Genomic DNA, 13,771 nt, shown 5'->3' with positions numbered 1-13,771 from the left:
GCATATGTTAAAATCAATAGGCATTTAAGGGCAGATTGTTATTTTTCTGTATTAAAACCTACAGATAAGTATTTTGTCAGACAAAATGTAAAAACACCTTTGTATGGAATGATTTTGATGTTAGTTGCTCCCCTGACAAGCCCCAGCGGAATAGATTTGCACTCTAATAATTCTTGTCGGAATCTCTTCTTGGCTGTCTGCCAGGAGCTTGTAATAAAAATAATCCTCAAATAACACAAACATCCATATAAATGGATATGTATACATATAGATACTTAGAGGGCCCTGGGTCAGCTCTATTCTGCCATTGGTCTGCCTGAGTGTAATTTACACTTGGCTTCTACCCATGACAGTGAATTGCATGGGGTATTGGGTCTGTCCACATCAGTCATTAGCTCTTATGCATTGGAATGATTGCATTTTCTAAACACATGTGTACATCCATTGGAAAATCAATGCACTTCAGTGTTAGGGCTGGTTGGCCAATCCTTTAATTTAGAATTCTCTACTTTTATAGTTTCCCTTTCATTTCTTCGCTTCTTTTTTATGTTTAATGTTTCTTAATAGGATACTACTGCTCTCCAGGCAGTGCTAACAGGTTATTTGCTTTCTGCTCATTTCATCTGCAGTAGACAGCATTCCACTTGGCCACTTCCTATGAACCGGGAGACCATTATGGGATGCTGTTGCCCATAGTGTACCATTTTTTTACCAATCCACGATGGCCAGCACGTTACTTCTAAATATGGCTGGCATGCTTGAACTTTAAAACAACAATAGACTATTAATAGATACCTTTGTAAGATGGACACCCGCTGCCATGCTTAGTTTCATTACGTCAAGCATATGCCTGTCATGTTTAGATGGCAGCATGGTTTTTGTTCTGTTGCATTATTTTAATTAGCTTAGATATGTTGAGTTTGTGTGTGTTGTATTGTGGGTATGTCAGAGGGTGAATACAAGAATGAGTCAGTGGATGGATGAATGAATGCATAGGTGTAAAAAAGAGTGACAGAGCGCATGTACGATGACTTTATGATTGTCTAAATTCATCAATGACACAAAAGGTGCTTTCATTCATAAGCCAGACATAATGACATTTCCAATGTTTGTTTTTACTTTGTTTATATCACTGTATTCATGTTTTACATTCGTTTTCATTCTTTAGAGATTAGCTTTCAGTCAAGGTGGTGTTGGTGTCCATTTGTCCTCGTTGGTTGAACCAAAATCATCCTATACTTTCTGGTACATTTGTGAGACAATTTGATCAATATTTGCAGTATTCATAGATGTAACAAGCACTGTTACTTGAAGTATTCCGTTCTTCACTCCATCCTCCAACAATACAGAGCAAAACCAATACTTCCTCATACTGCTAACTTGATTTATCAGAAAATATTACTCAAAATTGTTGGTTTGAAGTGTGTGCTTTCCCACAAAGAAGCCAATGTGACATGAATGTATGTGAAATGACAGACCCAGCTCTGATACATGAGGCAACACATTAATTGTCTTCTGAATTCTGCTTTTAATACGATAAATACCATAAACGTAGATTATTGTGCATATCATGGTCCTGGCAAAGTTCATTTATGAGGAAATATTACTAATCAATCACGTTTTAAGGGTATGGGTAAATCGGGCAATTGCCCAGGGCCCCACATTCCAAGTGCCCCCAGGTAAAGTGAGTGGGAAATTGAGAAGGCCTTTCATGTATAATGCGCTCCTTTGTTAGCCTGTGCACAGCAGACAGCTCAATTACTTTTTTAATTGTTAATTTATGCCAAAAATACCAACTTTCACAATATGTTAAAATCCGAACATAAAAGTTCCTTTTTTAGGTTTTATTTTTCACACAGGTGGATTTTATAAACGAAATTTAAAAAATAATGGCAAAATCCAAACCATTAAATTGTACACAAGAGCACTCCTTCAAAATGTGTTGTAAAGACTTTGAGCTTGTGGCTGTGCACTGGGCAATACAGCGCACAGCAGTGTACTGTACATCGATGGACTGTGTACACACACATTTTCCTTGTGAATTTGTCAAAGTAGCATGTAGAAGGTATAGCACAGCTTAGTGAAAATCAACATCATTATAAACTCACATGTATCAAGACTACTTAACAGAGAGTGCTTAAAAAGAGGGAAAATTACATACATTGTCAGAGTCAAATGTTCTACCTTATTAATGATCTGCAAAAAAACAGATTCTATTTTATTTGGACAAGTGGGTATGCTTAACAGAAACTGGCCTGCCTAACCCTCAAAACTCTCAGGACTTTAAATTGATGGCAATTCAATTAAACAAATAATCTTTCTGTGACCTCGCTTTCTACTAACTTCACAGTGCTTCTTCTACTGCACCCTTTTTCTTTACCTCTCTCTCCGTGACCAACCTATCTCTCACTCCATACTCTCTCTCTGTTCCTCAACTCGTTCCCTAACCCATCTTCTTCCTCACTCTCTCTCTTTCTACCTCTGTTTCCTCTACCTAACCTCTCTCACTACCTTGTTCTTTTCTCCTTCCCTCCCTCTTTTTCCCCATCCCAAATCTTGCTTTGCACCTCCTTAATCTGCACTCGCCCCTTTTAGCTCACCTATCTCTCCCTACATCTCCTTTCTGTGTATCCTCATATCTGTCCCTCACCCTCAGTCTACCTCCAATTCTACCTTACAGCTCTCTGTACCTCGCCCTCTTTTGGTCTATCTTTCTATCAACCTCGTCTCTCCTCTACTTCACCCATATCTCGCTATGTCCTTTTTCTCTGCTTCACTTTTATCTTTACCCGCCTGCCATTCTATACCTTGTTGCATTTTGCCCCACACTCTACTACCTCTCTCTCTACTCTACCACTCTCTCAAAGTATCCTAGTACCTCAAGTCTCAATCCTTGCCTAAATCTACTTCTTGCTGCCAATACTTCTCTCTATCTTGTCTCTCTTTTTGCTTTATCTCTCTCTCTCTCTTTACTTCATTCCTCGATGAACCCCAATCCTCTCACTCTCTTTAAATTTCTTTCTTCCTATCTCTAGCTATTTCTACTGCTCTACCAGCCCTATCTTTTGCTCTCCTACCTACAACTTCCTCTTTCTACCTCTCTGTATCTCACATTTATGTCTGTACCTTATGTCTCTCCCACCTCTTTGTATCTCATATCTGGCTCTACCTCCCATCTACCACTACAGCACTGCTCTGGTTATAATGTAGTCCTTATGTCTCTATTGTCTCCTATCTCACGCATGCTCCTACTTCACTTACTCAGCAGAGACAGGTGTACCTCCTTCGATGAAAAAGTGCACTCATATGAATGAGAGAAGAAGGGCAAGGCCCTGAAAGAGAAATAATGAAAAAATTATCAGGATTCATCCAACAGTATGATGAAAATGATCAATGCAGCACTTTGATTATCACTCTTGTAGCAAAAACACCAGTAGTGAAGGGTGTTTTAATTTGGGATTATTATGGACATCCTACAATTAAAGCTACAATTTCAAATGTTATGGGCATTTCTTATTTTAATACTATGCACTCTACTAAACATCTCCGGGTCAAACTCTGAACGTAGGGTTGTGGACAGCATTTTGTAGTTTGAAAGTAATATTATTTCAGTAATGAAGTTTGTGAATAAGCCCTTGTTTCTCCAACTTACCCTTTCACACCAATCTCCTTTTGAGGTCTCAGCTAGATAGCACATGCGCTGTCTGTCCGAAACATGTTGTCTACACACAGAGGGTATTTACAGCCCGCCCACAGTCTATCATTGGTTTGCTTTAGCAACATTCTCATTTCCTTTGTTCCATTTTATCAAGGCATGACTGTGTCATGTCCTCTTCTTGTGTTTGGCTCCTCCCCTAGAGCAAGGACCGAGTACTTGTCTCCTTCCACTGCTCCTGTTTTTAGAGTTACTTTTTTGTGTTTCAACACTCCATATGAGTGCTTGTGTTTTCCGCTCTAGGAAAGTGCCTCTTTTGACATGGTTAGCCCCCACGTTTTCCCTGATGCATGGTGTGATTTTGAATGTAAGTGCATTGGGTCCCTGCTAAACAGATTCTCACTGCAAGATCTTTTTCCTAAAACTGTACCTCGATTGACACAACTTCACCATCCCCTGTAAGTCCCTAGTAAATGGTACCCCTTTTACCTAGGGCATGGGTACTGAAGAGGGTTCTCTAGAGCTTCAGCACAGATTGTGCCACCCTAGGGACCCCTCACCAAGACCATGCAAACTGCCATTGCAGGCTGTGTATCTTGGTGCAGCGAAAACCAAAGAGTCGATATGGCCCATAGCCCTGTGTGCCATGCCCACATACACTGCATGAGTGATAGATAAGTCACCCCTACTGCAGGCCTTACAGCCCTATGGCAGGGTGCCCTATATCCCATATATGGACATATCTGCATGAGCAGATATGACCCTGCAATATCTGACGCATTCTTGTATATTGTAAGGCACAAGGAAGCCATAAAGAGTACATGGGTGGCTACTTGTCATTACGAGTTTCCTAGCTCCATAATCAGTTCACTGTACGCTAAGATGTTTGATACCAACCATCTTGTCTTAATAAATCCTCACTGATGCCAGTGTTAGATTTATTAGTAAATGTACACAGGAGACCTTTAGAGGGTCCCCTTAAAACCTACCAAGCACTGGTGTGGTCTCTGAATAGTCTTATCCAGCCTGCCACCACCAGACATGTTTGTGACCTCATGGGATGAGAGCCAGCACTCTCAGAGGCCAGGAACAAAGCCTGCTCTGGGCACAGGAGCTTCACACCACCTCCGGGCCGGGATGGCCTGCTAGGGCAGGAAGCTTCAAAGGCTATGCCAACTTTGAAATGCAACACAGGCATCTCCAGATAGTGGAGGATGCCTACCACCCCTTCCTGATCCCCTTTTGTCAGGACGAAAGGTGGGAAAATTTGTTAGATTAGGAGGTGTGCCCACATTCAGCCAGAACCACCCCTAAGGTGGAGCAGGCGATGTGGCACTACTTTTCCGTTACCTCCATCTTGAGATGGGAGGAAATTAACCTATCAGGGCTAGAGTAGTGTCCCTTACCTCAGGAAGTGGTCACTTAGAGGGTGTAGACACCCAAAAGGTAGGTAGCCCATTGGGTACTCATTGTCACTCCATTTAATGCCCCTACATTTAGTATTTAGGTGGCATCCTTGAACCCTGAACTTAGATTTGATGGACTTAAGAAGAGCAACGAACAAAGAAAAGCTGCTAACTAAAGAACCGAAGACCTGCTGCAGAAAATTGGCGCCAAACCCTGCCAGCTGCGTCCAGGACTCAACAATCATGGTGGGCTGTCTCTTCCTGCAACTGTGAGGCTCCAAGAACCCCAGAGTACATCCAGCCTTCGACCAATTGCGACAACCTCCTTGGAGGTGAGGAGCTACTCCCCTCCAGTCTGCAGGCACCCGGACCGTGAAGTCTGGTTTATCGACTTGTTGCTCACCGGTGACTCCGACGCAGCACCCAAGCCAGAAGATTTATGTCAGCTCTGGAGAGTCAGATCTGTCCCCTCAACAAGTGAGAGGACACCAGGACCTACTAGAGCCGTGCCAATACCTGTGGTACCGGACCCCCTCTACTGAAGACCGAGAAGAAAGGGTCCAATCCGGACTTCAACTACCCTGGACGCAGACACTCATTGAGGGAATTCTATTGTGCATAATTGTGCTCAACGGTGATTTATTTTGCGAACTTTGAAAAATCATAACCTTAAAAATATTTACTTTAGAACTAAGTTCTTGGTCTGAAATATTATATAAAAATCAATGTTATTTTTACAAATTGGTCTTGGATTTCCTCTTGAGTGTGTTTCTCATTTATTGCCTCTGTGAGGACAACAAATGCTTAGCACTTCCCTCTGATAAGCCTAACTGCTCACCCACACTACCACAAAAGAGTGTTAGTATTATTGACCTTTGCCTCCGTATACCAGTAAGGGATCCACTGGACTCTGTACAGTATACTTTGTTTTAGTACACCATATAGAGAGTCAGCTTCCTACATCCCCTCTTCCCCAGTCCATTCATCTAAACCCCCAAACGCCCACTCTCTGTTTCATACACTCTCCCCCACCCGCCCTTGTTCGTGTTGTATCTGTGAACCTTGCAGTTATTTGCAGCTTTTTATTTTTTATATAGTGCAAGCTGGACCCAATAACTGAAACTATAAATGGAAGTGTTACTTCAGGTCCTCTCTTTACAAACTCCTCCCCCGCCATGAGAAATCTTCCTTACATGTCTGTTGTTGGCCTCACTCCCTCATCTCAGCATTTTTACAGCATTTTTTGTATGAGCAGTAAGAACAGCACAGTAAAGCTGCTTTAAGCTTCACACAGGTTGTAACGCTCACAAAAAATGTAATCAAAAGTTGGCGATCGTTTCAAGGGTTTGTGTTAATAAGGAAAGGGTGTTGCTTGTAAGTGTACCGCTCCAAATAACTTTGTAGTTGAAAACACACTGCGGCTTCAAGAAATCTGCACGCGCTGCTTTCTGCATTTCATTACACAAACTGCTGCAAGCTGTTCTGGTGCTGAGCGATGTTGGAATCTGTTAATGTGTGCAAAGGAACTCCTAGGCAATAAATCAGAAAACGGAAAACAATATTTACGCATCTGTGTCAAGAAATTATCTTAGAAGCATCTCGAGCGTTAGTGAAATAAGGCTTCCCATCTTTTTTTTCTACCTCTAAGATGTATTGTTAGGGATCCGGTTTCAGCTACAGAGCCCAGTTTATAGAGATAGCCAGTGGCGTAGCAAGGGGGGGGTCGGTCTGCTCCAGGGGGCATGAGTTTTGGGGATGGCGGCCTACTCTGTAGGGATTATTATGCGTGTCTCAGAGAAAGTATGACACGTACAAAGGATACTTTGCATGTCCCTTTATTCGCAGAGGAAGCGCTGGCGTCATTACATTTTACTATGCCCCCGCCTTCTGCACCGCCTCTAACGATCCCATGAGGCACAGAGCAGATTGCGCGGGTGCGAAGCACTAGATTGCAACACCACATATCTCCCCCCCTTTAATAACAATGCAACAGGCATAAGAACAATTGTCCCAACTACATGAACGTCTTATCGGTGGGTTGTACGTGAGCACTTTTTTTGCGCAGTCTCTGCGTGGTGACCCCTCACCGGAGGAGTCCCGGGTATCTGCGTTGTCAGCTCAGGGTGAAGATGGCATTGGCCCCTTGGAGCTCTATGTGGTAAAGTCATTGTATCTTCTTGGTCGCACCACTCTTCTACATGTGTGGGTGTGTGTGTAGGAGGCCTGCTCCTCGTGTGATTCTCTTTCCTGGCATTTGTCATGTGAGGTGGATGTCCCTTGCCTTGTCCCTGGTGTATCCGCATGATCGGGCGTTTGGGGAGGTATGTGTTGTGCTGGGGTGGCATTGTTTCTTTCTCCAGCAGATTCGGTGCTGCCCCCTGTCCCCCCTTACAGGCTACCAGACTCGTAATTGTTGGTAGCGACATCGTCGTCCAGATCCATCGTCATCCCTTGAGGGCGTGACATGGAGGAGGAACCATTGGCTTGCCACTGTAGGACCTTGTTGCACTTCGCCATTCTGCTGTGCAACCATATTTTGCCGTCGCTTAGTAGTGCTGATCGGGAGTACAGTTCTTGGACTTGAAGGGGTGGGCTGAATTTACTTTCACCTTTCTTTCCGAAGTGGCCCAGTTTCACTCTTACCCAGTCCCCTCGGGCTAAGGAGACGGCTCGCACTCCGTGAGTCTTGTCGTAATAGTCCTTCTATATCTTTTGGGCTCTCTGTATGTTGCTTCTCACCACTGCTGGTGACCAGCGGCTTTGAAGTTTCAAGTCCATCCATGCCAGGTTGTCCCTTGTGAACGGCTCCCTGCCCTGCAGGATCCGGAACAGGCTGTACCCAGTGAAAGTAGGAGTGATGCGATAGGCCCACACGGTGTTTCTGATTTCCGTCTCCCAGTTCTTGCCCGCGCCGATGGCTGCCTGGACGGAGCCCATGAGGACTCGGTTGAACCATTCTGCTTGGTCATTGCCGGCAGGATGATATACTGGTGTGTGTTTGTTTCGGATGCCATTTCTCTGGAGTAATGCAGTCCACTTTTCTGAGGTGAACTGGGGGCCATTGTCGCTGGTGAGGACTCTTGGAATACCTTCCCTCAAGAATGTGTTTGTCAAGAAGGTGATAACAGCGTTGGTGTCCACTTTTTCGCAGATCTCCACCTCCGGCCTCTTGGAGTATCTGTTGACCAGGATGATCACGTATTTGGGAACTCCCCATGAGTCCAGAATGGGACCCTGGATGTCCACTGACAATTCTTCCCATGGGTTTGTGGGCGTGTTGAATTCCCCCATCGGGGGTCTCAGCATTGTGTGTGCTTTGTCGGCGTTAGCGCAGTGTTGGCAGGCTCGCACAAACCTTTCCACAGAGTTGTCTACTGCCGGCCACCAGTATGACTGTTTCACTCTGAGTTTGGATTTGACGATGCCTAGATGGCCTTCGTGCAGTATGGTGAGGAGGCGGTCCAGCACATCCTTCGGGGGAATGACTTCATCTCCTCTGAGGAGGAACGCGGCATTGTCGCTGAGGGATAACTGCTTGCGCACCTCCCAATACTTCCTGAGATCGCCCTTCAAGTGTTTCTTCTCCGGCCAGCCCTGAGTGACATAGGTCTTCACTTTGGCGAGATCTGGGTCCCGTTCGTAGGCTGTCTTCCAATCTTGCGCCCCTATGGTGGTCTCCTGATCTGCTGTGAGCGCCACTTGGTATTCATCCCAACGGTCAGAGTGTGGGGCGTCCTCCATTGCGGCCGACCGGCTGAGAAAGTTGGCTACTTTGTTCGTTTGGCCTGGCAGGAATTCCACGTCGTAGACGAAGCCTAGGAGCCGGAGTGTCATTTTGGATATGCGCAGGGTGGCTTTGGTGTTCCCGCTGGATGTGAGGACTTTAATCGGCGGCTTGTGGTCTGTGCGGAGCGTGAATTTGGATCCCCAGAGGTATTGGCGGAATTTCTCCATGGCCCAGATGGAAGCCAGCATCTCTTTTTCTTACACGCTAAACTTCTCTTCTTTGGGGGCAAGGGAGCGGGATGCGAAGCCGATGGTGACTTCCGCGGCTCGTTGCGACAGGACTGCTCCCAATCCCTTCTCGCTGGCGTCGGTTGTCAGGATGCTGGGGGCGGAGCTGTTGAACCCTTGGAGTGGAATGGCTTCGCAGATGTCTTTTTTTGATAGTCTCGAATTCTGCATCGGATTCCGCCGACCAGTGGAACGCGGATTTGTCCTTCAGCAACTGGCGTAAATTGTGGGTCTTGGTTGCGAAGTTCTTGACGGACTTGCTATAGAATTCCACCAACCCGAGGAATGATCTACTTGGTGCTTGGTTTGGGGGCCGATCTGATGGCTTCGACGTTGGCTTTCTTCTGGGAAATTCCATGTTCACCGATTTCGAGCCCCAGGTATGTGACCTTGCGCAGGCCGAATCTGCACTTTTCCAGTTCAGCGGTGAGGCCATTGGTGGAAAGGGTGTGCAGGACTGTTCTAAGTGTCTCGTCGTGTTCTGGCTTGGTTCTCTCCATTACTAGGATGTCGTCCTGGAAGTATAGGACATCGCGGCAGTCTTAGAACAGCTTATACATTAGTTTTTGGAATACTGATACTGTGGACGCCAGTCCAAAGGGCTGGCTCCGGAATCGGTAGCAGCCGAATGGGGTGATGAACGAGGTCAGCTTTCTAGAGGATGGGTAGAGTAAGATCTGATGGTATGCAGCGGTAAGATCTATGGTCGAAAACCACTTGATTCTGCTCATTTGAGCTAGCATGTCGTTGATGCGTGGCAGCGGGAACTTGTCGACTAGTATGTTTTTGTTTAGTTCTCGAAGGTCAATGCACAGATGCACTTTTCCGTTTGGTTTGCATGCCACTACCAAGGGTGCCAGCCACTCGGTGCTTTCGATGGGTTCGAGGACTCCGTTGTCCTCCAGACGTTGTAATTCGAGTTACACGGCTTCCCTGCAGTTGAAGGGGATGTTCCGCACCTTGTGACTGACGGGGACCGCCTCGTCTTTAGGCTGGATCTTATGAGTGAACTTAGACAATTGTCCAATGGTCCTGCCAAAGACGTTGGGGAACTCTTAGCGAAGTTTGTCCACGTTGGAGCTGGGGCTTTCGCTGGTCATTAGTACATGCGTTTTTCCACCGTGGTTGAGCTGGATGCCCAGTGCTCCTTGGTCGATCCACCCTAGGACCGAGGGTCCTGTTTCTGCTACATACAACTTGCCCGTGGTCTCTCGCCCCTTGAACTCGAAGTGTAGTCGTCGGAATCCTACCATGGGAATCTTGTCACCTGTGAAGGTGACCGGATGTACATCCGTAGGGTGTAGGCGACGCCCTAGTGTGCTGGCAAAATCCTTGTCCCATATGTCCCTTTTTATGATTGTGAATGGGGACCCTGAGTCCGCCACCATTGATATCTGGATCCCTCCTATAGACCTGAGACAGGACGGTTTCCTCCTGGAGGTGCAGTCAACGCCTTACACCTGGTCCTCAATGCACAAGATGCAATCTTCATCTTCGCCTTCTTTCGCGTCGGGCTCCAAGTCGTACACGACACACTTAACTGCATTGCTGCGGGGTCTCCGCCTGCAGACTTTGCCGAAGTGTCCAGTCACGCCGCAAAAGGAGCACTTGACGTGGAATGCAGCACATCGTTTGTCGTTGGCCTTGTGCGTCTGGCTGCCGCACCTGTAGCAGGAGTTTTTCGAATCGGGGAAGGGCCGGGGGGGGGGGGGGGGGGGGCCTCTCGAGGTCTTCGTGGGGCGTCGGCTAGGCCTGTGTCAGGCCCTGGTTTGTCTCTGGGCGTGCCTTTGTCACTTATCTTGCACATCGTCAGTTTTGTGTCCTCTTTTTTCGCAACCGCCTCACATCTTTTGGAGAGTTCAGCCTTTTTGACGATCGCGATGATTTCATGGAGGGGAGCCTCCCCACTCAACCACAACTTCTCCTGCACGCTGGTGTTGACTGTGTGCATTATTATTTGGTCCTGTATCAGGTCGTCGTGCAGGTGCCCGAACTTGCAGTTTATAGCCAGTTTCTTGAGTGCTGCGACGTAGTCTTACACCGTCTCCGTGTCGCTTTGTTTGCGTTGAATGAAATTGTATCTATCTATGGCTATGCAAATGACTGGTTGGTAGTGACCGTCCAAGTCGTCAAGCACATGCTTGAATATGTCTTCATCTGTGGCTGCTCTTGGCTTCTTGACCATGTTCTCCGGTCCGAGATTGTGAAGGAGTATCTTCTTCCTGTGTTTGCTAGAGAACGCTTCCTCACCTTCGTCTTCTAGGGCCGATAGGTAGTTCAGAAAATACCCCTTCCAGTCCGCCCACTTCATGGCCGGTTCACCTGGCTTAGGGAGGAACGGCACTGGGTTGGTCAATGAGAAGGTCTGGGCGCACATCCTGCTGGACGGAAGTGTATCCTCTTGGGAGGGTGGACGGTGCGGTGCACAGCTGCCGGCGGTGGCTAAGGTGGCGGGTCCTGCAGGTACACCTGGTGGAGCTCACTCAGGCTTTCCTGGGCAGCTGTGTGGAAGTTCCAGATGCGCTGGCAGTGTTGAGGGTGCCTGGGCTGCGTCCTCCTCAGTATGCATATGAGTGAGAGGAAGCTGCTTGGCCCAATGGTGGTGAGCGTGGCACTGTGGAGTAGGTAGATGGGCGAGAGAAAGCTGCTTGGCTTGATTGCAGGGGGTGTGGTACAATGGAGCTGGTTGCTTTGTACATGGTGAGGGCAGGTGGCTGGGATGCAGCAGAGGTGCCTTTGATAAGAGGCACCGCAGCAGTGAAAGGCCTGATGCACGCTATGGGGGTGGAGCGATGTTGGAGCACACGTGCTGTGAGCGGGCCAGGTGAGTGCCGGTCTGTGCTCCGAGGAGTTTACTTTGCTGTTGCAGAGCGTGCGTGTGGATGGCGGCAGGCTCCTGACAGAGTAGAGCCTCTCTTGTGGCATGCGCGTACCTTGAAGACGGGGTAGCGCTGCCTCAGGGCGGATATCCGATGAGCGCCGCCCTCCCTCTGCGATACTGGACGCCGCACCACGGGTTGCGAAGGGTGCGGCGCTAGGTTCAGCGGTGACGGCGGGGTCCTCGGCAGCTCGTCGCCAGTCTGTATGGATTATTATGCGTGTCTTAGAGAAAGGATGACACGTACAAGGGATACTTTGCACGTCCCTTTATTCGCAGAGAAAGCACATTATATTGTACTCTGCCCGCGCGTTCTGCACCGCCTCTAACGATCCCATGAGGCACAGCGCAGATGACACGGGTGCAGACACTAGACTGCAACACCACATACTCCCCCTCCAGCCCCCTGACGACCACCTGAGGTCGTCCCTGGGCGGCCGCCGCAGGAATCACCAACACCCCCCACATATGACCGCCACAGAACGGCAAAAGCAGGGGCCGCTATGGGCATCCAAAGGTCTAGCTACGCCGCTGGAGATAACTGTAGTTAACAGGCTGCTGGGAATAGACTGTACTGCTTGCTAAATACTGAGCTAACGGCTGTAATTGGTAACATGGTTTTCAAACCAAATACAAGGAATGCTGCTTTACTATAGAATGGAAAGGGCAAGAAGGACGATGGACCTCTCATTTATCTCTTCCTTGCTTCTTTGTTAACCATGAATTATGCTTGCAGTGCCTAATACCACAAGAAATGTAAGAATATTTTTTCCCATATATCTCTTCCCCTCTCTCCCAGCCAGATCTAGTAATTGAAACTGACTCAGGGATTTACTGTTAAAAATTACTTGATTCTGATAATATAAACTGTCAAGACATCTGCCCTAGCATCCATCGAACTATGCTTTAGTTTGGCTATATTCGTGGGCAATAGATTTATTTTTGCCGTTCATCAGAATATTATCGACTCTTTAAAGAACCAAAATTAAGACATGGTAGACACAGTGGAAGAGGCGACAGGAACCTTACTTTTATTCCTTTCTATATCGGTATTTGCATTGAAGCTACACATCTTTGGAATTATTACGTCGGATTCCATGTCCTCATGTGTCTTATGTTTTTTTAACTTAAATGTGAACACATGACTATTGTGCTGTTGGTTAGTTCCATCCTTGGCCTGACTGGAATCCTTTTAAACCCTGTTAGAAGTATGATATGATTAAACACATAGTAACCTGAATGTTATTGTCCCATTCTAGGGCTCTATCGCATATGTCCCTCAGCAAGCCTGGATCCAGAATGCTACTCTTCAGGACAATATTCTGTTTGGGTCGCCGCTGGAGGAGGACCGCTTCCAGCGTGTTCTTGAAGCCTGCGCTCTTCTTCCGGACCTGGAGCTGCTTCCTGGCGGCGACAAGACTGAGATTGGCGAGAAGGTAGGCCATGCGCTTGCAACAGTACGAGTGGGAAGAGGCAGCTGTGTGGGGACTGTGTGTTTCTTCGCAACTATTTGCTCTAGAGAGAGTCTGCTCCCAAGTCTCTTTGGAAGGAGTGACAAGAATAGCATAATGGTATCCTCAGTCTGCATTCGATTGCACACTTAAAGGCAGCCGCCTTATGCTCTCTCAATCACCAGCCCATATCGCTGCTGAAATGTAGGAAATAATGGGAGATCTGCCAATAATGCCCCTTGTTTTAAATGAGAAAGCTCAGTCTGGGCCTGCATATGTGTTCACCGTTCCTTTTCCTTTGAATTATGCAATAACTGTGCAAAAGGCAGTATGTCCAGAGTACAATCTTACTTACATATGTACACCT

General features: G+C 47.1%; 1 protein-coding gene across 2 annotated transcripts in view; it reads left to right on the top strand.

The window, feature by feature from the left end:
• ABCC2 (ATP binding cassette subfamily C member 2) overlaps positions 1-13,771 on the top strand; it is a 354,899-nt gene that overhangs the window by 221,398 nt on the left and 119,730 nt on the right. For both annotated transcript variants that reach the window (XM_085606294.1, XM_085606296.1), the window contains exon 17: positions 13,213-13,389. In XM_085606294.1, the coding sequence (XP_085462420.1) occupies positions 13,213-13,389 (177 nt within the window). The remainder of the gene's footprint in view (positions 1-13,212; positions 13,390-13,771) is intronic.

The sequence above is a fragment of the Triturus cristatus genome, chromosome 1_2, assembly GCF_964204655.1.
Source record: "Triturus cristatus chromosome 1_2, aTriCri1.1, whole genome shotgun sequence".
NCBI lineage: Eukaryota > Metazoa > Chordata > Amphibia > Caudata > Salamandridae > Triturus > Triturus cristatus.
The sequence above is the reverse complement of the archived record's forward strand: the minus strand, read 5'-3'. Positions and strand labels throughout refer to the sequence as shown.